At 43.5% G+C, this 27,904-nt stretch overlaps 1 protein-coding gene across 1 annotated transcript in view; it reads right to left on the bottom strand.

Moving 5' to 3' along the window:
• LOC140453945 (dynein axonemal heavy chain 8-like) overlaps nt 1-27,904 on the bottom strand; it is a 1,117,430-nt gene that overhangs the window by 730,201 nt on the left and 359,325 nt on the right. The window contains exons 22-23 of the mRNA XM_072548819.1: nt 21,595-21,730; nt 5,310-5,425 (exon numbers count right to left, since the gene is read on the bottom strand). Of these exons, the coding sequence (XP_072404920.1) occupies nt 5,310-5,425; nt 21,595-21,730 (252 nt within the window). The remainder of the gene's footprint in view (nt 1-5,309; nt 5,426-21,594; nt 21,731-27,904) is intronic.

Here is a 27,904-nt window from a genome sequence, read left to right as displayed (position 1 = left end):
TGAATGAATACTTCTCTTCTGTCTTCACTGTAGGAAAGGAGAATGTTGATTTGGAATTCAGGAAAAGGGACCAAGAGGAACTTGCACACTTTGACATAGGAAGTGGGGAGATATTGGAGGCTCTGCCAACCTTAAAAACAGGCAAATCCCCTGGCCTGGATGAATTCCAAAGAACAAAGAACAAAGAAGATTTACAACGCAGGAAGAGGCCCTTCAGCCCTCCAAGCCTGAGCCAATCCAAATCCACTATCTAAACCTATCATCCAATTCCTCAGCATCTGTGTCCCTCTGTCCAGATGCACCTTAAATGAATCTACCGTGCCTGCCTCTACTACGTCTGCTGGCAACACATTCCAGGCACCTATCACCCTCTGTGTAAAGTACTTGCCACGTATATCCTCCTCAAACTTTTCACCTCTCACCTTGAACACGTGACCTCTCGTTATTAAATCCCTCACCCTGGGAGAAAGCTCATCTCTATCTACTCTGTCTATACCCTTCATGATGTTGTAGATCTCAATCAGGTCCCCCCCCCCCCCCCCACAATCTCCCTTTTCCTAATGAAAACAATCCTAACCTATTCAACTTCTCTTCATAGCTAGCACCTTCCATACCAGACACAATCCTCGGAAACCTTCTCTGCACCCTCTCCAAAGCATCCACATCCTTTAGGTAATGTGGTGACCAGAACTGTACACAGTATTCTAAATGCGGCCAAACCAAATTCTTGCACAATTTTAACATGACATGCCAGCTCTTATACTCAATACCCCATCCGATGAAGGCAAGCATACCATATGCTATTTTGACCACTCTATCCACCTGCGCAGCCACCTTCAGGGTACAATGGACCTGAGCTCCCAGATCTCTCTGCTCATCAAAGGACCTAAACTCCCAGGTCTCTCTGCTTATTTCATCCCAGGCTGATGTGGGAGGTGAGGCAGGAAATTGCAGGGGCTCTGACACATATTTTTAATTACTCTCTGGCCATGGGGGAAATGCCAGAGGACTGAAGGATGGCTAACGTGGTTCCAATTTATAAGAGGAGTGGTAGAAAAGAAGCAAGAAATTACAGATCAGTAGGTCTCACGTCATTTGTAGCGAAACTATTGGAGAAAATTCTGAAGAAACAAATTAATAGCCATTTGAAAAGTAATGGGTAAATTAGGGACAGTCAGCATGGTTTTATCAGAGGGAAGTCATGCCTAACAATTTTTCTAATATTTTGAAAATGTAATCAAGTGTGTTAATGACTCAAGTTCAGTTGATACAATTTACATGGATTTTAGAAAATGTTTGACAAGGTCCCCCACCAATGATTGAGAAGGTTAAAACACATGGAATTCAGGGAAACTTGGCAAGCCAAATCAGAAACTTGCTTAGTAATGGGTCAAAAAAGGTAGTATTAGAAGTTTGTTTGAGTGACTGGAGGCTGGCGTCCAGCAGTGTACCACAAGCATCAGTACTGGGACACTTATTGTTTGTTATATACATAAATTATATGGATGAAAATGTAAGGAGAGGGAATGTGAAGCAAATTTTCAGATGACACCAAGATTGGTGGAGTGATTAATAGCAAAGAAGATGGTTACAGGAAGATATAAATGGGTTGGTCAAATGTGCAGACCGCGGCAGATGATATTTAACTCTGATAAGTGCAAGGTTTGCACAAAGTGCACTTTGGAAGAATAAACAAAATTAGGGAGTATTTGTTTAATGGCAGGATACTGGCTAGCTTAAAGAAACAGAAGGAATTTGGATTAATTATTCACAGATCCCTGAAGTCAGCAGAGCATGTGATTAGGATAGTTAAGAGAGCATCTTGGTCATTTACTATCATCAGTCATGGCATACAGTAAAAAAGTAATGTTGGTAATGTCAGAGTAGTACAGAGCACTGGTCAGGCCACTGCTGGAGTACTGCGTACAGTTCTGGCCACCTCACTATTGGAAGGATGTGAGAGCTCCAGAAAGGGTACAGCGAACGTTTACCAGAATGTTGCCTGGGATGGAAAATTTTGAGCTTTAAGGGGAGACTAGATAGACTTGGATTGTTTCTTCTCAAGCAAAGAAGACTGAAGGGGGACATGATTGAGGTGTATAAGATATGAGGGGTATAGACAGGGTGTTAGTGAGTTTTGAGAAGATTTGTAACTCAGGTTGAGGTTCTGGATGTAGGTTTGCTCACTGAGCTGGAAGGTTCATTTTCAGATGTTTTGTCACCATACTGGGTAATATCTTCAGCCTGGCTTCATTTGGAGGCTCATTGAAGATGTTACCTAGTGTGGTGACGAAACATCTGAAAATGAACCTTCCAGCTTAGCGAGCAAAACTACATCCAGACAGGATGATTACAGAGTGGCTTGGTTGAGGAGATGATTATGAGATGCCATAGTCTTAGTGTAAGAGGCAGGAGATTCAGAAGGAATTTGGGGGAAAAAAACTTTTTCACTCAGCAGGAGATGGGAATCTGGAATGAACTTGCTGAGAAGGTACTGGAGGTTGGAAACTTTACAAATTTTAAAAAATATGTGGATGAGCACTTCAAATATTATTACATTCAAGGATTTGGGACAACTGGGATTAATGCACATTTAGTGATAGCAATGTTGGTGCAGACTTGATAAGCCAAAGGGCCTTTTCTGTGCTATGTGAATCTATAAATCTAGAACATAAGATATAGGACTAGAATTAGGCCATTCAGCCCATCATGTCTGCTCTGCCATTTGATCATAGCTGATAATGTTTCTCCACCCTATTCTCCCGCCATCTTCCTGAAACCTTTGATTCACTTACAAATACAACCATCATTCATGCCAGTCAGACTCCAGAAACCTATAAATTTCTATCTTATCCATGTTCAGTTATTGATTTTTTATAGATTAAAGGGAATTCTAAAAATCACTACCTTCTTAAAGAAATTCCTCCATATCTCAATCTTAAATGTCGACACCTTAATCTGAGATTCTGTTCCAAGTTATAGACTGAACAACCAAGGCAAAAATTCTACCTGTATCCACCCCGTTATGCCCTGTCAGAATTTTACAAGCTTTGTTGAGATCACATTTCATTGTTTAAAACCCGAGAGAATATAGGTCCAAAATAAGTTTCAAAATGAACTCTTGAATAATAAGAATGTGATAAATAGATAGTTGGCTAAAAATAATCATCATAATCTTCAAAAATTCTGAAAGGCTTTTCAAACATGATTACTTTTTCATAAATCCATGTAGACACCGCCCAATTGTGTCATTATTTCCTGAGTGTTCAATTATCACATACTTTATGATAATTTCTAATATTTTCCCTACAACTGTCTTCAAACTATTTAGCTGGTAGATTTCCATTCTCCATCTCCCTTCCTTTTTAAAGATTGAGGTTAGATTTGCAACTTTGCAGACTTCAGGATGATATCCAGAAACTATAGATATTGAAAGATCACCATCAATTATTATTTCACCATTATTTCAATAGCCACCTCCTTTGATATTCCATGATGGATCTGATCATCTGGTTGAGGGGATTTGTCGAACCTCAGCCCAGTTAATTTTACAATACTCCCTAATCACTGATGTTAAGTTAGTTGAATGCTTCCATTTCACAAGTCCATTGGTTGTCTTATATTTCTATGAGATTTTCTGTATGTTTTTCCTTGAAGACAGATGCAAAGTAATGGTTTGATTTTTCTATCATTCCCTGTTCTCCAGTATAATCTCTTGTGTTTCCACCAGTAATGGACTACATTAGTCCTAGTTATTTTATCATGTTTGCATAGCTATTAAAGCTTTCACAATCTGCCTTAAAGTTTATTGCAAGTGTTGCAACCAAGTCTAGATCCATTACTCCACAGATCACATCATCAAATAAAAATATTTTTTCCAGCCAACAAGGTGACCAATGAAATACCTTATCTTAATCAAATTTTAAGTAGCAAGATCTGAAAACCAAGTTTCTTAAAAAACACAATTATGGATTTCTATCAATAACAAATCAATAATTGACAAATGCACAGCCAGTAAAATGAAAGTATAAATGCTTATGCCTTTAAAATTCCAAAAACATACATAAAAACACATACACACACTCAAGGAAAATGAAAAATTAAATAGATTTTTCTTGGTTTTCTGAGAAAGAAAGACATTTTAAACAATTAAGTTATTCTTGAAGACTAATGAAATATCTCTAGTACACATGGTTAAGGAAAATCCCAAAGCTTTTTATTCGTATATAAGGAGCAAAAGGGTAACTAGAGAAAGAGTTGGCCCACCTCAAGGACAAAGGAGGAAAGCTATGCGTGGAGTTTATTTAGAGTAATTTAGGTGAGATTCTTAATGATTACTTTGTATCAGCATTCACTAAAGAGAGAGACATGATGGATGTTGAGTTTAGGGATAGAAGTTCAATTACTCTAGGTCAAGTCAGCATAAGGAGGGACGAAGTGTGGGGTATTCTAAAGGCATTAAGGTGGACAACTCCCCAGGTCCAGACGGGATCTATCCCAGGTTAATGAGGGAAGTGAGAGAGGAAATATTTGGAGCCTTAACAGGAATTTGGGAGTTCTCTGTAACTCGTATTTTAACAGATTATGCGGCGAGGTGAGTTTTTCTGGGTGGTTGGTTTAATTAACAGAAGGATTCACTGCTGTGTCATAATACAACCTTAATAAACATGACATGTTTTGTAAAGTTTACCAGTAGTCAAGCCAATTATTTGCTGGAGACTGGAAAGTGTCAGAGTTTGAATATACAGTCTGTATGAAAAAAGAGTATAAGCAAACCTGTCTCAGAATTATAGTTAGCCAGCTCAGAAGATCATTATGTATGAAGTTGGGGTGCTGTCCCTTTAAGAGAGCTGGTCTGGTGACTCACAAGGCATGAATCCAGGGGTTCAGTCTAAAGCCAGCTTTGGAGATGTGAGCAACCAAAATAAAATGTTTGTGTTCGCAGTTTACCTGTGCCTCCCTTGTGCTTAATTCTTGGTTCACAGTGAATTACAAACTTAACAGCCAACTGATGAGTGGCTGAAGGTTTGGACAGAGCAGGCAGATCACCTGTTCCAGTCTGATCCTTGTTAAATCTGCATAATCCAGTTTACTTCTGATTGGAAGCATTGTATGGGTAAGATTTTTGCAATATTTTGTATTGTATTTTGCTTTAATAAAGAACAGTAGGTATATTCCATTGTTCGCTCTGCCTTGGGTTATGATATCCAGAGCAAACCCAACAAACCAGGAAATGTGGGAATAAAAGTCTACAGAGGATACAATAACCTTTTATAAACCAGTCAGTCCATTTAAAAAGCTTTTTCTACCTTTTCAAGCTCCTCATATTTTTTAATCTGTTGGCTATTATCTTTAATTTTGCTGGGAATCCTGAAAGGTGCATTTTCTTCTTGAGGGACTTCTGTAAATACAACTCGTCGACGCTCTATATTCAAGCATACAGGACAAAACATGAGATAAATTTCAACTAACATGATTATTGTTCAAACACATTCCACAATGTCAAAAAAATCCATCTCTCTACATTTTTAAAAACCAGTTTTAGTTCATTTAATATGTTTAGTAAAATCAGAAAGCTGGAGATTTCCCATGATGAAACACATGTATAAATACAATATAGATTTTTTAGCAAAATTCAAATCCATGGGATTAAAAGGGCAATGATAACATGGATGAAGATTTTGCTGAAAAACATAAACCTGAAAATTAGTGGTGAAAGATGGTGTTTTTCAAACTACAAACCTGCTATCCTGTTATACTTTATATTGTGATGTCCACCAGAGATTAGTATAATAACTAAAGGTAGACTTGTCATAGTCTTACCAGACCATAAGGCTGCTTACCCATTAGAGATAAATGATTACCGGTGGTTAAAGGAAACTTTTGAGAAGGAGAGGTGTGTCCTGCACGATAACCTCAGCTGATGTGGGAATAGAGCATATGTTGTTAGCACTACTCTGCATTGTAAAACAGCTAGTTGAAAGTGAGGACTGCAGTTGCTAGAGATTAGAGTCGAGTGTGGTGCTGGAAAAGCACAGCATCCGAGGAAAATCGATGTTTCGGACAAAAGCCCTTCATCAGGAATGGTTTTTGCCCGAAATGTTGATTTTTCTGCTCCTTGGATGCTGCCTGACCTGCTGTGCTTTGTTAGCACCACAGCTGCCCAGCCAAATGAGCTAACTAAGCCTTGGATAAAATCTACTTCACCTGTTAACCTATATTAGTCACATAGATTTAGGTATAGTGAACATAATTTCAAAGTTTGAAGATAACACAAAAATCCGAAATGTAACAAACAAGGAGGATTGTAAGAGAGTTCAGGAGGACAAAAACAGTCTGGTGAAACAGGCAAATACATGGCAGGTAAACTTAAATTCTGGGAGATGTGAAATTATATGTTTTAGTTAAAGAAAGACAAGCAGAGGCAATACAAACTGAATAATATAGTTTTACTTACGTTGTCTACCACCATCTCCTCGAAGGCGATTAGAGATGAATAATAATTGCTGGCCTAACTAGCATTATACTGCTCCTCAGATTCTGCCTGACCTGCTGTGCTTTTCCAGCACCACTCTCATCTTGACTCTAATCTGCAGCATCTACAATACCCACTTCTGCCTAGCATTATCCATATCCCATGAATAAATAAAAGCAAAAGAGCCAGTTAATTAACTTATCCAAAGACAATGAATCTAACACCTCCCTTGAGTGCCCATTCAACAACATCCTAAGTGTTTTCTTTGACCTGAAAACTAACTGGACCAATTATGCAAGTATGGTGAATACAGAAGGAGATCAGGAAGTGTGAATTATACAGCAAGTATTCAACTGCTAATTATTTAAATTCTGTCCATCATCAACAAACCAAAGGCTCAGGAACATGATGAAATATTCTCTAATTTCAACATAATTCCAGCTGGGTGTCAATTCTGAAAGCTTTGCCTTGCTCACTTTCTGTAAAATTCCCAACCTCACTTCTTCCACACCCCAGGAAATTCTTAGTGATGAAAAGAACCATTATTACCTATTTAAACCATGGAAATTTAACACCTGAAATAAAAACAGAATGGACAGCTAGATGACATGAACAAGCCATCACTATACAGCAACACAGGATCAAAACTGAAAAAAGACAAGCACTACAAGAAAACCTATTAACACTCACCCAAAACAATGATACAGACAACACAGAGACATGGATTAAGAACCTCTCAGACAGACCACTCACAGACTCAGAGAAATCCATCCTGGTATGTGGACTAAATTTTAACTACAAAGATGCCAAAAGAACTGACTTCCTGCAGCACAAGAGGCCACACAGAAAAGCAAGGACTGGATGAAGAAACACAACAGTCTATCAGACAGGTGATAGTCTAAGCGGAAAAGAAAACAGGAGAACACTCGCCACAGAGGAAAGGAAAGCAGTAGAGAAACTCAAAGGGACAAGAACATAGTGATACTACCAGTGGACAAAGAAAGGATGACAGTAATACTCAGCAGAAACCAGTGCATAGAGAATGCAAACAAACTAGTCAGCGATACATGTCTCTGCTGACCACATCTGCGGGAAGTGCATCCAACTCCAGCTTCTTGAAAACCGAGTTAGGGACCTGGAGGTGGAGCTGGATGAACTGCAGATCATCTGGGAGGCTGAGGGAGAAATTGAGAGGATATACAGGGAGGTGGTCACTCCTCAGATGCAGGATAAGAACAGTTGAGTTACAGTCAGGGGGAGGAAAGGGAACCAACAGATAAAGCAGGGAATACCCTGTAACTGTTCCCCTCGGCAATAAGTATACCATTTTAGATACTGCTGGTGGGGATGTCTTACCAGGGGAAAGCCATAGTTGTCAGGTCTCTGGCACTGACCCTGGCACTGAGGCTCAGAAGGGAAGCGGGGAGAATATAAAAGCACTAGTGATAGGGGATTCAATAGTTAGATGGATTGATAAGAGATTTTGTGGTCAGGAACGAGACTCTCAGAAGGTATGTTGCCTCCCCGGTGCCAGAATCCCAGATGTCGCCGATAGGGTTTACAGGATTCTGAAGGGGGAGGGTGAGCAGCCAGAAATCGTGGTACATATTGGCACCAATGATATAGCCAGGAAAGGGATTGACAATCTGAAAAGTGACTACAGAGAGCTAGGTTAGAAGCTGAAGAGCAGGACAAGTAGAGTAGTGTTCTCAGGTTTGTTATCGGAGCCGCGGGATTAGGTTAGATTTAGATTACTTACAGTGTGGAAACAGGCCCTTCGGCCCAACAAGTCCACACCAACCCGCCGAAGTGCAACCCACCCATACCCCTACATTTACCCCTTTTTACCTAACACTATGGGTAATTTAGCATGGCCAATTCACCTGACCTGCACATCTTTGGACTGTGGGAGGAAACCGGAGCACCCGGAGGAAACCCACGCAGACACAGGGAGAATGTGCAAACTCCACACAGTCAGTCGCCTGAGTCGGTAATTGAACCTGGGTCTCTGGCGCTGTGAGGCAGCAGTGCTAACCACTGTGCCACCGTGCCGCCCACAATAGAGAGATAGTGAGGTGAGGAACAGGCAGCAGGTGCAGCTTAACACATGGCTGCACAGCTGGTGCAGGAGGGAGGGCTTCAGATACCTAGACCATTGGGATGCCTTATGGGGAAAGTGGGACCTGTTCATGAAGTACGGGTTGCACCTGAATTGTAGGAGCGCAAATGTCCTGGATGGGATTCTCGTTCGTATGGTTTGGGAGAGTTTAAACTAGCTTGGTGAGAGGAGAGCGGGGGAGGAAACCAGAGCTACATATCTGAGAGGAGGGTAGTTAGATATGGAAAGTGATAGGATGTAGTGATTCTATCGGGAAGGTTATTCATGTGATGGAACAAAGGGATTGGTTAAAGTGTGTCTGCTTTAACGCAAGGAGTGTCAGAAATAAGAGTGATGAACTCACAGCATGGATCAGGACTTGGGACTATGATGTTGTGGCCATTACAGAGACTCGGGTTTCACAGAGGCAGGAATGGTTGCTAGATGTTCCAGGGTTTAGAACTTTTAAAAAGAACAAGGGGGATGGAAAAAGAGGTGTAGGATTGCTAATCAGAGAGTGCATCACAGCTACAGAAACAAAGGTTATTGAGGAAGGTTTGTCCACTGAGTCAGTATGGGTGGAAGTTAGGAACACAAGGGAGCAACCACCTCATTGAGGGTTTTCTACAGATCCCCTAATAGCAGTAGAGAGATTGAAGAATTCATAGGCTAGCAGATTTTGGAAAAATTCTGATGTAGCAGGGTTGGTGTTATGGGTGACTTCAACTTTCCCAATATTGACTGGAACCTCCTAAGTGCAGATAGTTTGGGTGGAGCTGTTTTTGTCAGGTGTGTTCAGGAGGGTTTCCTTACTCAGTATGTAGACAGACCGACTATGGGAGAGACCATTTTGGATTTGGTGCTCTGCAATGAGCCAGGACAGGTGTCAGATCTTGCGGTGACAGTGACAACAACTGCCTCACATTTACCATACATTTGGAGAGGGAAAGGAGCAGTTACGAAGGGAAGATATTTAATTGAGGAAAAGGAAATTATGATGCTATCAGGAGTTGGGAAGTACAGACTGGGAGCAATTGTTCCACAGAAAGGGCATAACAGACATGTGGAGACTGTTTAAGGAGCAGTTGTTGCGAGTGATGCACAAACTTGTTCCTCTGAGACAGGTAAGATTAAGGAACCTTGGATAACAAGAACAGAGAAGCTTCTCATCAAAAGGAAGAAGGCAGCTTACATAAGGTGGAGGAAGCAAGGATCTAGCACAGCTTTAGAGGATTACAGGCTTGCTCGAAAGGAGCTCAGAAATGGACTGAGGAGAGCCAGGAGGGGGCACAAACAAGACTTGGCAAGAAGGATTAGGGAGAACCCAAAGGCATTTTACTCAAACATGAGGAATAAGAAAATGATCAGAGAGAAGCTAGGGCCAGTCAGGGATAGTGTAGGGAACTTGTGATTGGCATCTGAGCAGATAGGGGAAGCCCTAAATGAGTTTTTTTGCTTCAGTTTTCATGAAGGAAAGGGACCTTGTTGTGAATGAGAACTTTGAGGAGCTGGGATATAGGCTTGAACAGATCAAGATTGAGGAAGTTGATGTGCTGGAAATTTTGGCAAACATTTAAGATTGGTAAGTCCCCAGGGCCAGACCAGACTTATCCTAGGTTGCTCCAGTAAGCGAGAAAGGAGGTTGCTAAGCCACTGGCAGAGATCTTTGCTTCCTCACTCTCCACAGGAGTTGCACTGGAGAATTGGAAGGAGGCAAATGTTGTTCCCCTTTTCAAGAAGGGGAATAAGGAAATCCCAAGCAATTACAGACCAGTCAGTCTAACGTCTGTGGTCAGCAAGGATTTGCAAAGAATTCTGAGGGATAGGATTTATGACTATTTGGAAAAAGCATAGCGTGATTAAAGGCAGTCAGCATGGCTTTGTGAGGGGAGGTACTGCCTCACAAATTTTACTGAGTTCTTTGAAGAGGTGATGAGACAGGTTGACGAAGGTCGAGCAGTGGATGTGGTATATACGGACTTCAGCAAGGCATTTGATAAGGTTCCCCATGGCAGGCTCATTCATAAGGTCAGGAGGTGTGGGATACCAGGAGATTTGGCTGTCTGGATTCAGAATTGGTTGGCTGACAGAAGGCAGACAGTGGTTGTAGATGGAAAGTATTCGGACTGGAGGTCAGTGGTGAGTGGTGTCCCACAGGGCTCTGTTCTTGGGCCTCTTCTCTTTGTTGTTTTTATAAATGACTTGGATGAGGAGGTTGAAGGGTGGGTTGCCAATGACACAAAGGTTGGAGGTGCCATTGATAGTATCAAGGGCCATTGCAGGCTACAGCGTGACATAGACAGGATGGAAAGCTGGGCTGAGAAATGGCAGATGCAGTTCAACCTGGATAAATGCAAAGTGATGCATTTTGGAAGGTTGAACTCGAATGCTGAATATAGGATTAAAGACAGGATTCTTGGCAGTGTGGAGGAACAGAGGGATCCTGGTGTGCAAGTACATAGATCCCTCAAAGTTGCCACCCAAGTGGATAGGGATGTTAAGAAAACAGATGGTGTTTTGGCTTTTATTAACAGGGGTATTGAGTTTAAGAGCCGCGAGGTCTTGCTGCAGCTCTACAAGTCCCTGGTGAGACCAGGAGGTATGGGATACCGGGAGATTTGGCTGTCTGGATTCAGAATTGGTTGTAGATGGAAAGTATTCTGACTGGAGGTCAGTGGTGAGTGGTGTCCTGCAGGGCTCTGTTCTTTCCAGCACATCAACTTCATCAATCTTGATCTGTTCAAGCCTGTATTGTGTCCAGTTCTGGTTGCCCTACTACAGGAAAGATACAGAGGCTTTGGAGAGGGTGCAAAGAAGGTTTACCAGGATGCTGTCTGGACTGGACGGTTTGCCTTATGAAGAAAGGTTGAATAAGCTCAGACTTTCTTCTCTGGAGAGAAGGAGGAAGAGAGGAGACGTGATTGAAGTGTACAAAATAATGAGAGGAATAGATAGAGTCAATAGCCAGAGACTTTTCCCCAGGGCAGGATTGATTGGTATGAGAAGTCATAGATTTGAAGATATTAGGAGGAAGGCATAAAAGAGATGTCAGAGGTAGGTTCTTTACGCAGAGAGTTGTGAATGCATGGAATGCATTGACAGCTGTGGTGGTGGAAGCAGAGTCATTGGGGATATTTAAGTGACTGCTGGACATGCACATGGATAGCAGTGAGTTGTGGGGTGCATAGGTTAAGTTACTATATTTTACATTAGGATTAAATCTCGGCACAACATAATGGGCCTAAGGGCCTGTTCTATGCTGTACCTCTCTATGTTCCATGTGGAGATCGATGATGGACCATGTCTAAAGGAACACCATGTATAAAGACCTGGACAAAGGGATAAAAAGTACATTCAATGCTACCCTCACCCTGATGACGACCTTTGTGTGTGGCTGCATCAAGCTGTGCATGGAGCACCAATACACAACCAACAAGTGTCACTATGTACTGAAGTTTTGATTAGGTTAGACTCCCTACAGTGTGGAAACAGGCCTTTCGGCCCAACAAGTCCACACCGACCCTCTGAAGAGTAACCCACCCAGACCCATTTCACTCTGACTAATTCACCTAACACTATGGGCAATTTAGAATAGCCAATTCACCTGATTGCACATCTTTGGACTGTGGGAGGAAACCGGAGCACCCAGACGAAACCCACGCAGACGCTGGGAGAATGTGCAAACTCCACACAGACAATCTCCCAAGGCTAGAATTGAACCTGGGTCCATGGTGCTGTGAGGCAACAGTGCTAACCACTGAGCCACCGTGACACCCCAACAGGGTTCTCCCTGTCCCCGAGGTTGCGAAGGATGGGCCTGGCCTCACTGCTGTGGAGCGCTCCAAGTAGTTGGACCATTCCATATTACGTCCTTTGTGGAGAAATTGGTGAAGAAAAAAACACTTTGACCACAAGTCCATCAGGAAGTGGTCAGCATGTAGTGTCCTTGAGACCCTTCGGGAAAAGGAGAGGGTTGATCCTGTCGAGCGGATCCCTGAGCAAACTGTCAAAACCATTTGGCAGAACTTTCCAACAAGCACCAAGACATGGTGGTGAGAAGGGCTCTGCCTATGAGATTCCTTATGCATGCCTGGACTGTCTGCACCACTGCACGCTGCTCTCGAAGCGGAAGTGGAGGGGAACAAGACTGTCATATATCTCCTTCTGGAATCTGCCTATGCAATAGAAGTCTGGAGGAGAATGCAGTTGTGGATATTGAGATTCATCCCAAGCAGATCTGTGACATAGGATTCCGTGCTCTACGGTCTGTTCCCCGGGATGCGCACTGAGACAAACATCAACTGCGCCTGGAGGATCATCAACTGGTGAAAGATGCTCTTTGGTCTGCCCAAAACCTGCTGGTCTTCCTGTTGAAGGAGTTGACCCTGACTGAACATTGCAGACTGGCACATTCCATGGTTCAGGACTACGTGCTGAGGGACACACTAAAGCTTGGGGCAGCTGCCACCAAGGTGCAGTGGTGAAGGTCCACCGTGTAAGGTCCTTCTGCTCAAGAATAACAGGAGTCCATTCAGTAATGGGCCCTGCTGACAACTCAGCTAAAGGCCAAGAGGTTGACTGTCAATATAGACAATGGCTAATAATCAAAGACTTAATTTGTTCTCTGTAAGTAAAGACAGTATAGATCTGAACGGCTTCATTAACTGTACATGTACCAAAGATTTATTTCTATGAATAAGGTATATTTAGGCAATAAGACAATTCTGGGAGAAGTCAACGCAGACCGACGACTGCTCAGCACAGTGAGGAAGAACCCGGTGTCAAAGAACGGTTTGCCCCAATGTCACATCACTGTAGTCTTTCTATACTTCCCTTCTCCTCTAACCAAAAAAGAGAGCGATTGAGATAGAATATTAGGAAGTTTGTTGTTGCCCGGAGGGTATTTGGTCTGTCTGTAAAGATTGCATTGTAATTTAAGTAACCAATTAGTGCTGCTGGTTAGTATATGTGCAGCCTTAGGTGAATATTGGGTTTCAGTGAGTAAGGCAAGGAAGGTAAGATTCCTTTATCTTTCTTAGTGTAACGGGGCAGAGGAGGCAATTATGGCAGTGATGTGCTCCTCCTACCTGATTTGGGAGATCAGGGAGCAGTCTAGTATCCCTGACAAGTATGTCTGCAGGAAATGTGACCGGCTGCAGCTCCTCACAGACCACATTGTTCAATTGGAGTGGCAATTGGACACACTGAGGAGCATACAGGGTCAGAAGCCACATGACACCAGGTTATTGTCCAAAGGTTTATTTGTCATCACAAGCTTTCAGAGTGCTGCTCCATCGTCAGGTGAAGTGTGATCGACACTAGTTACAGGGAGGTGGTCAAACCATGGCTTCAGTCAGGTAGATTGTTGACTGCCAGGAGAGGCAGACAGGAGTCTCCTGTGGCTATTCTCCTCTCTGATAGGTACATCTCTGTGGCACCACAACTGGCTCTGCTATTGAGCAGGATCGGGCAAGATCCAAGTGAACGATAGTGGTAGGCGACTCGCTAGTAAGGTGCACAGACAGTTATTTCTGTGTCTGTGTTCAAGACTCCAGGATGGTATGTTGGTTTCCTGGTGCCAAGGTCAAGGACATCTCTGAGTGGTTGCATGAAATTCTTCAGGGGGAGGATGAGCATCCAGAGATCATTGTGCAAATTGGTACCAACAACATAGATGGAAAGAGGGATGGGGCCCTGTGGAGTGAGTACAGTGAGTTAGCAAAAAGGCTGAAAAGCAAGACGTCAAGAGTAGTAATCTCTGGGTTATTACCAGTGCTACGTGCTAGTGATACAAGGAATAGAATCACAGGAGTAATAAAAGCATGGCTAAGGAGCTGTTGCAGGGTTTTAAGTTCTTCGATCATTAGGATCTTTTCTGGGGCAGGAGTGAACTGTCCAAGGGGGATGGGTTGCATCGAAACTGGAGGGGAACCAATATCCTTGCAGGGAGGTTTGCAAGTGCTACTTGGGAGGGTTGAAACTGGAGTGACAGAGAGCTGGGAACCAGAGCAGCAGGTTAGCAAGAGGAGGGATTGAGGGGAAGGTACACATTAGGGTCAGTAAACCATAAAGAAAGGACAGACAGAGACAGATAATTAACACCATGGTACAAATGGGTTGAAGTGTGTTTATTTCAAGTATTATGGGTAAGGCAGATGAGCTTAGAGCCTGGCTCAGTACATGGCATTATGATGTTGTGGTCATTACAGAAACTTGGTTAAGAGAGGAATAGCACTGGCTGCTCAACGTTCCAAGTTTTCATTATTTTAGATGAGATAGAGAGGAGGTAAAAGAGGTGGAGGAGTTGCATTACTAATCAGGAAGAATGTTACATCTGCACTCGAAGAGGATGTACTGCAGAACTCATCCACAGAGGCAATATAGATTGAGCTCAAATATAAAATGGGTGCAATCACTCTGATAGGATTATACAGTAGGCCCCACAACAGCCAATAAGACATTGAGGAATAGATGTGTCGGCAGATTATGGAAAGATGCAATAAAAGCAGAATTGTCATAACAGGTGACTTTAACTTCCCCAATATTGACTGGGATTCCCTTTGAGCAAGAGGCTGAGACAGGGCAGAATTTGATAAATGCATCCAAGAGGGTTTATTGAAATAGTATGTGGATAGTCCAACTCGAGGAAGGGCCATACTGTACCTTGTACTGACTGATGAGCCTTGCCAGGTGACTGACCTGTCAGTGGGAGAGCATTTTGGAAACAGATCAAAACTCCTTAGGTTTTAAGATAGTTATGAATAAAGATAAATCAGGACCTTATGGAAAAATACTAAATTGGGAGAGGGCAAAGTACATCTGTATTAGGCAGGAGCTCGGGAGTTGATTGGTAGGAGCTGCTTTCAGGCAAGTCCCCATTTGACGTGTAGGAATTCTTTAAAGACCTGCTGATTAGAGTTCAGAACTGGCATGTTCCAGTTAGGAAGAAGGATAAGAATAGCAGGGTAAGGGACCCTTGTTTAATGAGGGAGGCTATGAATTTAGTCAGAAGCGAAAAAGAAGTCGATGTAAGGTTTAGGAAGCTAAAATCAGACAGGGCACATGGAGGATATAAAGAAAGCAGGAAAGAACTCAAGCAGAGAATTAGGAGAGCCAGAAGGAGCCATGAAATGACCTTGGTAAGTCGGGTGAAAGAGAATCCCAAGGCATTCTATACATACATTAAAAACAAAAGGATAACTCGGGAGAAGGTAGACTCAAAGATAAAGATAAAGGAGGGAACTTGTGCTTGGAGGCAGAGGATGTGGGTGAGACCCTAAATGAATACTTTGAGTCAATATTCATCGAGGAGAAGGATATGAAGAATAGTGAGATTTGTGTGGAGCATGCTTATATGCTACAGTATTTTGAGATCAAGAAAGAAGTGGTGTTGGGTCTCTTGAACAGCAAGAGAGGAAATTGTTGGGGCCTTCAGCAAGATATTCATATCCTCATGAGCCACCAGCACAGAAACAGACCCTTTGGTCCAACTCATTCATGCCGACCAGTTATCCTAACCTAATTGAGTCCAATTTACCAGCAGTTGGCCCATATCCCTCTAAACCCTTCCTATTCATATACTATCCAGATGCCTTTCAGATGCAGTAATTGGAGAAAGTGAGGACTGCAGATGCTGGAGATCAGAGCTGAAAATGTGTTGCTGGAAAAGCGCAGCAGGTCAGGCAGCATCCAAGGAGCAGGAGAATCGACGTTTTGGGCATGAGCCCTTCTTCAGGAATCCTGAAGAAGGACTCATGCCTGAAATGTCGATTCTCCTGCTCCTTGGATGCTGCCTGACCTGCTGCGCTTTTCCAGCAACACATTTTCAGATGCTGTAATTGTACCAGTCTCTACTACTTCCTCTGGCAGTTCATTCCATACACGTACCACCCTCCATGTCAATAGGTTGCCCCTTAGGTCCCTTTTATACTTTACCCGCTAACCGTGTACCTATGTCATCTAGTTCTGAACTCCCCCACCCCAGAGAAAAGACTTTGCCTATTTATCCTATCCATGCCCCTCATGATTTTATAAACCTCTAAGGTCATCCCACAGCTCCAGGGAAAACAGCCCTAGTCTATTCAGCCTGTCCCTATAGCTCAAATCCTCCAACCCCGCAAATATCCCTGTAACTCTTCTGATTAGATTCCCAACAGTTTGGAAACAGGCAATTTGGCCCAACAAGTCCATACTGAAGAGGAACCACCCAGACCCATTTCACTCTGACTAAAGTACCTCACACTATGGGCAATTTAGCATGAAAATGTGTTGCTGGAAAAGCACAGCAGGTCAGGCAGCATCAAAGGAGAAGGAGAATCGACGTTTCGGGCATAAGCCTTCCTGAAGAAGGGTTTATGCCCGAAACGTCGATTCGCCTTCTCCTTTGATGCTGCCTGACCTGCTGCGCTTTTCCAGCAACACATTTTTAAGCTCTGATCCCCAGCATCTGCAATCCTCACTTTCTCCTAGCAATTTAGCATGGCCAATTCACCTGACCTGCACATCTTTGGATTGTGGGAGGAAACTGGAGCACCCGGAGGAAACCCTCACAGACATGGGGATAATGTGCAAACTCCACATGGATAGTTGCCCGAGGTTGGAATCGAACCTGGGTCCCTGGTACTGTGAGGCAGCAGTGCTAACCACTGAGCCACAGTGCCACCTGAACCCTTTCAGGTTTATTACATCTTTCCGATAGGAAGGAGACCAGAATTGCACACAATATACCACAAGTGGCCTAACCAATGTCTTGTACAGCCACAACATAACCTCCCAACTCCAATACTCAATGCTCTGACCAATAAAGGAAAGTATACCAAATGCCTTATCCACCTGAGAGTCTACTTTCAATGAACTATGAACCTGCACTCTTTGTTCAGCAAAACTCTCCAGGACCTTACCATTAAGTGTATAAGTCCTGCTTTGATTTTCTTTACCAAATTGCAGCACTTCGCATTTATCTAAATGAAACTCCATCTGCCACTCTTCGGCCCATTGGCCAATCTGATCAAGATCCCATTGTACTCTGAGGTAACCTTCTTCGCTATCCACAGCACCTCCAATTTTGGTGTCATCTGCAAACCTACTAACTATACCTCCTATGTTCACATCCAAATCATTTATATAAATGACGAAAAGCAGTGGACTCATCGCCAATTCTTATGGCATTCCACTGGTCGGAGGCCTCCAGTCTGATTAGTAACTTTCTACCATTATCCTCTGTCTTCTAACTTCAAGGTAGTTCTGTAACCAAATGGCTAGTTCTCCCTGTATTCCATGAGATCTAACCTTGCTAACCAGTGTCCCATGAGGAACCTTGGTTGTTGGGGGGGGTGTCCAGGTTGGGATGCTCTTCAGAGAATTGGTGTTGACTTGAGGGGCCAAATGGCCTGCTTCCATACTGTAGAGATTTTCTGATACTTTATGCATTCCTTCTTTCTTAAATAGCATTGATACATTATTCTATTCTAATCTACTGGCACCCTTCCAGGATCTAAGAATTTTTGGAAGGTTAGAACCAATGCATCTACTTCAGTGCTGCTACTTCTTTTCAGTCCTACGATGTAAGCCATCTGGCCTTGGGCACTTGCCATCTTTTAGGCCCAGTTTTGAACCCTTTTCTTGGTGATGGTGATTGTTTTAACTTCATCCTTCTCTATTACTTTTTGATTTTCAATGGATATTTTCTAAATCTTCTACCAGTGTACACAAAATAGGTTTCAAAGCCTCTGTCATTTCTTTGTTTATAATCATTAATTCTCCAGATAAACTCTTCAGAGGATAAACCCTAGCTTAATTTATTCTTTTTCTTTATAATTACTTTGGGCATGGATAACACACAAAAAAAGTCTGGAATTAAGAATCGATTGATCACCATGAAACCATGAAAGCTGATTGTCAGAAAAACACATCTGGTTCACTAAGGTCCATCAAGGAAGGATATTTGTTGTCCTGACTTGGTTTGGTCTACATGTGACTCCAGACCTACAACAATGTGGTTGACTCTCAACTGCTCTTTGGGAAATTAGGGATGGGTAATGAATGCTACTTTGCCAGTGATTCCTACATCCCCATGAATGAATACAAATAAATATTACTAGAGTCTTTGAATTAATACCAAAACAGAAATTTCGGGTCCAATGACCCTTCTTCAGAAATTGATCACTGGACCTGAAGCATGAACTCTGATTTCTCTCCACAGATATTGCCAGACCTGCTGAGATTTTCCAGCAATTTGTGGTTTTTTTCTAATTTCCAGCATCTGAAGTTTTGTCAGGGTTTTTTTCCCTCAAGATTAATAGTCTAGCAACAATACCAGCTATCACCTCTCCTCTTTCTTATTACAGTTTATTAACAGTACTACACCACCACCTTTCCATCCTTTCCATTCTCTTCGAAAGGTCAAATATCCCTGACTGTCAATTCCCAGTTTTGATTTACTTTTGATCATGTTTCCGTAATGGCTGAAACATTATATTCATTTGCCTCAATTTGCACTGTTAGTTCATCACCCTTATGAAATTTATACATGAACAGTCCTTGACATTAGTACTGCTTCATTCAGAGTCAGTTACTAGAGTGTCAGCATCTCTGACAATTCCCTTTTTATTATTTTTTCAGGTCTTATTTTTCCCAGCACCCATGTCATGTGTGTGTAGGTGTAGGACACAGTGAAAAAATGAGTGCAGAAAACTTTATTCATCACCAGGAAGAAAGGAAGCACCCGGGTGGCCAGTGACAAGCAGTGGAGACAGTGAGGTCTGCAGATGCTGGAGATCAGAGTTAAGAGTGTGTTGTCAGAAAAGCACAGCAGATCAGGCAGCATCCAAGGAGCAGGAGAATTGACATTATAGGCGAAGGGCTCCACCCTGAAATGTTGATTTTCCTGCTCCTTGGTGCTGCCTAACCCGCTGTGCTTTTCCAGTAATACAGTGACAAGCAGTCCCCTGCTCATCAGAGGGCAAATCTTAAGTGATTGAAAAAGTGGAAGGGAAGGTAGGGATTAAATCAAAATAGAATCAGAGGGGTAAATAAAACACTCCACACTCCGTGGTGCCCACCTCTCCCTGAAAACCTTGCTAGATATTGCATGCTCCTTCTCGAGGGACACACAGGCCCAAACGTAGTCACAGAACAGGGGCAGGCAATTGGCCATGATGACCCCCTCCATGGCCTGCTGCCTGGACCTTTTTTGGCCAGTTTGGCCAGGCCCAGGAGCAGACCCACGAGAAGGTCTTCAGACCTACCCCCCCCCCCCCCCCCCCCGCACCGGCTGCCCAAAGAACAGGACCATGGGGGTGAAGTACAACCAAAAACATAAAAGAAGGTTTTGAGGAAAGCAAAAAGGGAGTGCTGATGCTCACACTCCACATATCCATGGTCCACAGACTCCACAGCACCACAGAACAAGCAGTTGAGCTGGGAGTCCATGAACTACCACAATCTGCAGTTCCAAGGGACTGCTGGGTGGAATATCTTCCACCACAGATCCCTGAGAGAAAAGGGGAGGACTCCTGCATAGAGAGCACTCCACTGGGGATCTCCACCGCCTGTTGACAAATAGACATGCCAAAACATGTCCAGGCAGTGGATAAGGGAGAGCTGGAGCAGAGCAGGCTGAAGGCCTGGAGCAGTGTGGAGTGACTGAGAAACAGAGTGGAACAGGCAGACAGCCTGCAGTAGTGTGGAGTGGCTGAGAGCCAGAGCGAGCAGGATGGTGGCCTGGAGCATTATGGAGTGGCTGAGAGCCAGAGTGGAGCAGGCTGAAAGCCTGGTGCAACATGGAATGGCTGAGAGCCGGAGTGGAGCTGGCCAAAAGCCTGGGCAGTGTGGAGTGGAATGGGCTGAAGGCCTGGGACAGTGTGAAATGGCTGAGAGCTAGAGTGGAGAGGAGCTGGCTAAATGCTGGAGCAGTATGGAGTGGCTGAGAACCAGAACAAGCAGGCTGATGGCCTGAAGCAATGTGGAGTGGAGTAGATTGAAGGCCTGGAGCAGTGTGGGGTGGCTGAGAGCCAGAGTGGAGCGGGCTAAAGGCCTGGAGTAGTGTGGGGTGGCTGAGAGCCAGAATAGAGTGGGCTGAAGGCATGGAGTAGTGTAGAGTGGCTGAGAGCCAGAGTGGGGCGGGCCAAATGCCTGTAGCAATGTGGAATGACTGAGAGCCGGAGCAGAGCAGGCTGAAGGCCTGGAGCAGTGTGGAGTGGCTGAGAACTGGAGCAAGCAGGCTGAAGGCCTGGAGCAGTGTGGAGTGGAGTGGAGCAGGCTGAAGGCCTGCAGCAGTGAGGAGTGGCTGAGAGCCAGAGTGAAGTGGAGTGGGCTGAAGGCCTGGAGAAGTGTGAAGTGGCTAAGAGCTGGAGTGGAGTGGAGTGGGCTGAAAGCCTGGAGCAGTGTGGAGTGGCTGAGAAATGGACCGAAGCAGGTTGAAGGCCTGGAGCAGTGTGGAGTGGCTGAGAAGCTGAGTGGAGCGGAGCGGGCCGAAAGCCTGGAGCAGTCTTGAGTGGCTGAGGACCAGAGTGGATCCCCCTGAAGGCCTGGAGCAGTGTGAAGTGATTGAGAGCTAGAGCAGAGTGGGCCGACAGCCTGGAACAATGTGGAGTGGCTGAAAACATGGAATGGAGCAAGAATGGTTTTTGGACTGGGGCCCAGCACCAGCTGTCAGCGGCTCATGAGGCCAGTCAAACGACATGTGGAAGCCCCTGTGCTGATCAACTGTAATGTAATACTGATCTGTAATCTGTTTATCAGATTGTAATGCTTACCCTTTTAACTATGTCTTATTTCTAACTAATACTATGAATCACTATAAGGTAATGCAATATTTTTACTTTTTTGTGTGTTTAACATTCCTACCTAGATACTTTATGTGTACAATGGCACCATATGAGGTGACATTGTAAACTTTTCACTGGACTCCTGAGTACACATGATAATACAATCTAATTCTAAATTCCAATTCCAAATACTTCTGGTTTTAATATTCTAATATCATAGGTTATAAGTGCCTTTGAAATGGCATTTTCCTTACCAGGTTCAACATCAGATTTTATGACGTCTTTAACTGTTTCAGAGATTTGAATAAATATATCCACCAATTTGTTCACGGTGTTTTCAATATATCCAGCTTTTGGAACTAATATTTCTGCCCAATCTTTGCAGCTAATCTGTAGAACACAATGTATGACAAAACATGACACCATAAACAGAAATATTAATGACAGATTCATAAAACTGTTATGCATAGAAGTAGGCCATCCATCCCATCATACATACACTGATTCCACAAATTAACTCATGGCTCAGTGCCATTCCCTTGCCTTTTATTCATAATCCTGAATGTTTTATTGCACTTGTTGCCACTACTTTTGCAGCCAGTCCATTCAAGACTACTCACTGTGCAACGTTTCTTTCCTCATATAACCTTAGTTTATTTTTCTTCTTATATCTTTCTTTTGCATAGTCACAGAGTCCTACCACACAAAGGTCCTTGGGCCCAAATTGGCCCATGCCAACCAAAATGCCCAACCACGCTAACCCCATTTCCCTGCAATTGGCCCATATACTCCTAAACATTTCTTGTCCAGATATTTGTCCAAATGCCTTTTAAATGTTGTTAATGTAGTAATGCATATTTCATTCTCAATTCTTTTTTGAACAGGAATAGATTTTCCTGGTTTAATCTGTCCAATCATGTTATGTTTTCTCCAAGGAAAACATCTTAACTTCACCGAACTATCTTTACAATTGAAGTTTAGTATCTCTGGCCCAGATGACAAGAAAGTATTGCATCACACTCCTGGCCTGTGCCTTGTTGATGGTGAGAAGCTGTTGGGTAGAAGGAAGGTTGATTACTCACTATAGAATTCCCATCTTTCACCTGTTTGTGTAACCACATTATATACGTATGGCTGGCCAATTCAGTTTCTGTTCAATCGTACTCCCCTTCAGGAGTTAATATTGGGGCATTTAATGATGCTGGTGCCATTGAATATCAAGGGACAACAGTTACACTGACTTGTTGGAAATGGTTTATGACTGCCTAATCCTTAAACTGCACCTTCCAAACTCATGATCACTACCAGGAGAAAGTGAGGACTGCAGATGCTGGAGATCAGAGCTGAAAAATGTGTTGCTGGAAAATCGCAGCAGGTCAGGAAGCATCCAAGGAGCAGGAGAATCGACGTTTTGGGCATAAGCCCTTCTTCAGGAATGAGGAAGGTGTGCCAAGCAGGCTAAGATAAAAGGTAGGGAGGAGGGACTTCGGGGAGGGGCGTTGGGAATGCGATAGGTGGAAGGAGGTGAGGGTGAGGGTGATAGGCCAGAGAGGAGGTGGGGGTGGAGAGGTCGGGAAGAAGATTGCAGGTCAAGAAGGCGGTGCTGAGTCCGAGGGTTTCTCCAGCTTCCTCATTTCCCCTCCCCCCACCTTATCTCAGTTCCAACCCTCGGACTCAGCACCGCCTTCTTGACCTGCAATCTTCTTCCCGATCTCTCCGCCCCCACCCCCTCTCTGGCCTATCACCCTCACCTTAGCCTCCTTCCACCTATCGCATTCCCAATGCCCCTCCCCCAAGTCCCTCCTCCCTACCTTTTATCTTAGCCTGCTTGGTACACCTTCCTCATTCCTGAAGAAGGGCTTATGCCCGAAACGTCGATTCTCCTGCTCCTTGGATGCTGCCTGACCTGCTGTGCTTTTCCAGCAACACATTTTTCAGCTCATGATCACTACCAATCCAGAAGGACAAGGACATCAGATACATGGGAACACTACCACCTACAAATTCACCTCCACACCAATCACCATCCTGACATGGAAATATATCATCATTTGTTGAGTATCATTGGATCAATATCCTGAAATTCCAACCCTGATGGCATTATGGATCCAATTACAGTACATGAACAGAAGTGATTTAAGAAGGCAACTCGCCACATCTTCCAAAAGGCAACTAGGCACAGGCAATAAATGCTGGCCAAGCCAGAAATACTGAAAATCCACAAGAAATAAAACTTGGATGTTGTTCACATTTCCTGCATATGAGGATGATGGCAGCCATCTTCCTCTTCTTTTCTTCTCTACTTGGCAATGACGCTTGGCATCCAGTGAGGACTCTCAGCCTCTGACCAACTCCTAGCCTCTGACAACTAGCGACCTCTCAGCCTAGCACAGCAGGCCACCTAGCATGGCATGGTGGATCTACCAGCCTGGTGTAGCAGCTTTCCCAATAATCCAAGATGGAGGACTAGCGAAAATTGTGGCTGTAAGATCTGCTCCTTTTTTGAGGTATTTTCAATGTTGGAGCTGGTGTCCTTGATTTCTAAGAGCAGTAATTAATGTTATATATGCTGTTGCAAAGTTTTGGAACTTTAGGAGGGGCGGCACAGTGGCTCAGTGGTTAGCACTGCTGCCTCACAGCACCAGAGACCCGGGTTCAATTCCCGCCTCAGGCGACTGACTGTGTGGAGTTTGCACATTCTCCCCGTGTCTGTGTGGGTTTCCTCCGGGTGCTCCAGTTTCCTCCCACAGTCTGAAAATGTGCAGGTCAGGTGAATTGGCCATGCTAAATTGCCCATAGTGTTAGGTACAGGGTAAATGTAGGGGAATGGGTGTGGGTGGGTGCACTTTGGCGGGTCAGTGTGGACTTGTTGGGCCGAAGGGCCTGTTTCCACGCTGTAAGTAATCTAAAAAAAAGATCAAAACAGCAACAATTTAAAAGGAGGAAGGGTGACAAAGATAGTGATCACATGGGAGGTGATTCAAACGAAGACAGAGACCCACGCTGCCACCTCACCCAGCAGTGGATCTGACCAGCTGCTGCCTTCGCTGTTTAGTTTCAAATATTTCTGGACATTGGAGTTTGTCTAAGAAAAATATACAAACAGCAAAATTCACAGTTGACAATGAAGAAAAACTTATGTGGGTGGAGCTCATAACAGGGCAGCAGTTAAGTGGCTAGTTTTAAAGTGTAACCTTACTTTTTTTGTAAATCTGCATTAGTGAGTAAAGTGGACTTTTATTGATTATATGTTTTTATTGAGATCTGTCTCTTGATTAAATTTTAAAAATATAAAATCATATGCATAAAGGTGGATAAATCCCCAGGACCTCATCAGGTGGACTGTAGAACTCTGTGGGAAGATAGGGAAGTGATTGCTGAGCCCCTTGCTGAGATATTTGTATCATCGATAGTCGTACATCAGGTGCTGGAAGACTGGAGGTCGGCTTCTGTGGTGCCACTATTTAAGAAAGGTGGTACGGAAAAGCCAGGGAATAAGATGAGTGAGTCTGATGTCGGTGGTGGGCAAGTTGTTAGACAGAATCCTGAGAGATAGGATTTACATGTATTTGGAAAGGCAAGAACTGCTTAGGGATAGTCAACATGGTTTTGTGCATGGGAAATCATGTCTCAATAACTTGATTGAGTTTTTTGAAGAAGTAACGAAGAGGATTGATGAGGGCAAAGTAGTGGATGCGATCTACATGGACTTCAGTAAGACATTCATGGTAGACTGTTAGCAATGTTAGATCACATGGAACACAGGGAGAACTAGCCATTTGGATACAGAATTGACTCGAAGATAGAAGACAGACGATGGTGGTGGGAAGTTGCATTTCAGACTGGAGGCCTGTGACCAGTGGTATGCTATAAGGATTGGTGTTGAGTCCACTGCTTTTCGTCATATATATAAATGATTTGGATGTGAACATCGGACGTACAGTTAGTAAGTTTGCAGATGACATGAAAATTGGAGGTGTAAAGGACAGCGAAGAAGTTTACCTCAGAGTACAATGGGATCTTGATCAGATGGGCTGTGGAGTGGCAGATGGAGTTTAATTTAGATAAATGTGAGGTGCTGAATTTTGGAAAGGCAAATCAGGACAGGATTTATACACTTAATGGTAAGGTCCTAGGGAGTGTTGCTAATCAAAGGTACCTTGGAGTGCAATTTCATTGTTCCTTGAAAGTAGAGTTTCATGTAGATAGGATAGTGAAGAAGGTGTTTGGTATGCTTTCCTTTATTGATCAGTGCATTGAGTATAGGAGTTCAGAGGAATACTGTGTGCAACTAGAATTTAGAACATAACATCGCAGTACAGGCTCTTTGGCCCTCGATGTTGCGCCGCCCTATGAAACCAATCTGAAGCCCATCTAACCTACACGATTCCATTCTCATCCATATGCCGATCCAATGACCATTGAAATGCCTGTAAAATTGGCAAGTCTACAACTGTTGCAGGCAGTGCATTCCACGCCCCTACTACTTTCTGAGTAAAGAAACTACTCCTGACAAATGTTCTATATCTATCAACCCTCAATTTGAAGCAATGCCTCCTCATGCTATCCATTACCATCCTAGGAAAAAGGCTTTCATTGTCCACCCGATCTAATCATCTGATTATCTTATATGTCTCAATTAAGTCACCTCTCAACCTCTCAACCTTCTTCTCTCTAATGAAACAGCCTCAGTCCCTCAACATTTCCTCAAAAGACCTTTCCTCCATACCAGGCAACATCCTAATAATTCTCCTCTGAACCCTTTCCAAAGCTTCCACATCCTTCCCACAATGCGATGACCAGAATTGCATGCAATACTCCAAGCGCAGCTGCATCAGAGTTTTGTACAGCCACAACATGACGTCATGGTTCCAAAACTCAATCCCTCTACTAATAAAAGCTAACATACCGTATGCCTTCTTAGCAGCCCGGTCAACCTGGGTGGCAATTTTCAGGGATCCATACACATGGACAACGAGATCTCTCTGTTCATCTACACTGCCAAGAATATTACCATTTGCCCAGTACTCTGCATTCCTGTTACTACTTCCAAAGTGAATCACCTCATACGTTTCTGCATTAAACTCCATTTGCCACCTCTCAGCCCAGCTCTACAGCTTATCTATGCTCCTCTGTAACCTACAACATGTTTTGGCACTACCCACAACTGTACCAACCTTAGAGTCATCCGCAAATTTACTAACCCATCCTTCTGCGCCCTCATCCAGGTCATTTATAAAAATGACAAACAGCAATGGACCCAAAACAGATCCTTGCATACACTACTAGTAACTGAACTCCAGGATGAACATTTCCCATCAACCACCACCCCGTCTTCTTTCAGCAAGCCAATTTCTGTTCCAAGCTGCTAAATCGCCCTCGATCCTGTGCCTCTATATTTTGTGCAGTAGTCTACTATGGGAAACCTTATCAAATGCTTTACTGAAATCTAAATTGACCACATCAACAGCTTTACCCTGATTCACCTATATGGTCACCTTCTCAAAGAACTCAGTAAGGTTTGTGAGGCATGACTTACCCTTCACAAAACAATGTTGACTATCCCTAATCAACTTATTCCTATTGAAATGATTATAAATCCTATCTCTTATAATCTTTTCCAACACTTTATCCACAATCGAAGCAAAGCTCACTGGTCTATAATTATCAGGGATGTCTCTACCCTCCTTTTTGAACAAGGGAACAACATTTGCTAACCTCCAGTCTTCTGGTACTATTCCTGTCGACAATGACGACATTATGATCAAAGCCAAAGGCTTGGCAATCTCCTCCCTAGCTTCCCAAAGAATCCTAGGATAAATATCATCCAGCCCAGGGAATTTATCTATTTTCACACTTTCCAGAATTTCTAACACCTCCTCCTTGTGAGCTTCAATCCCATCTAATCTAGTAGCCTGTTTCTCAGTACTCTCCTCAACAATATTGTCTTTTACTAGTGTAAATATTGACAAAAAGTATTCATTTAGAGCTTTAGAGCTGCCCCTATCTCCTCTGACTCCATGCACAATTTCGCACTATTGTTCTATGATTGGCCTTAATCTTATTCTTTTATCCCTTAATTTCCTATAGAAAGCTTTAGGGTTTTCCCTGATCCTATCCGCCTACAATTTCTCATGTCCCCTGCTTGCTCATCTTAGCTCTCTGTTTAGCTACCTTGTAACTCTCAATTCTGGTCTGCCTGCTATCAGTTGGATGTTGTGAAACTTGAAAGGGTTCAGAAAAGACTAACAAGGATGTTGCCTGGATTGAAGCTATAGGGAGAGGGTGAATACGCTTGTGCTGTTTTCCCTGGCACATTGGAGGCTGAGGAGTGACCTTATAGAGGTTTACAAAATCATGAAGGGCCTGGATAGGGTAAATAGACAAGGTCATTACCCTGAAGTTGTGGAGTCCAGAACTAAAGGGCATAGGTTTAAGGTGAGAGGAAAAAGAGTTAAAAGGGACTTAAGGGGTAACTTTGTCATGGTGAGTGTATGGAAATGAGCTGCCAGAGAAAGTTATAGAGGCTGGGACATTTTCAACATTTAAAAGACAACTGGATGG

The sequence above is a fragment of the Chiloscyllium punctatum genome, chromosome 3, assembly GCF_047496795.1.
Source record: "Chiloscyllium punctatum isolate Juve2018m chromosome 3, sChiPun1.3, whole genome shotgun sequence".
Classification (NCBI taxonomy): Eukaryota; Metazoa; Chordata; class Chondrichthyes; order Orectolobiformes; family Hemiscylliidae; genus Chiloscyllium; species Chiloscyllium punctatum.
Note: the sequence above shows the minus strand (reverse complement) of the source record. Positions and strands in the feature narration are given on the sequence as shown.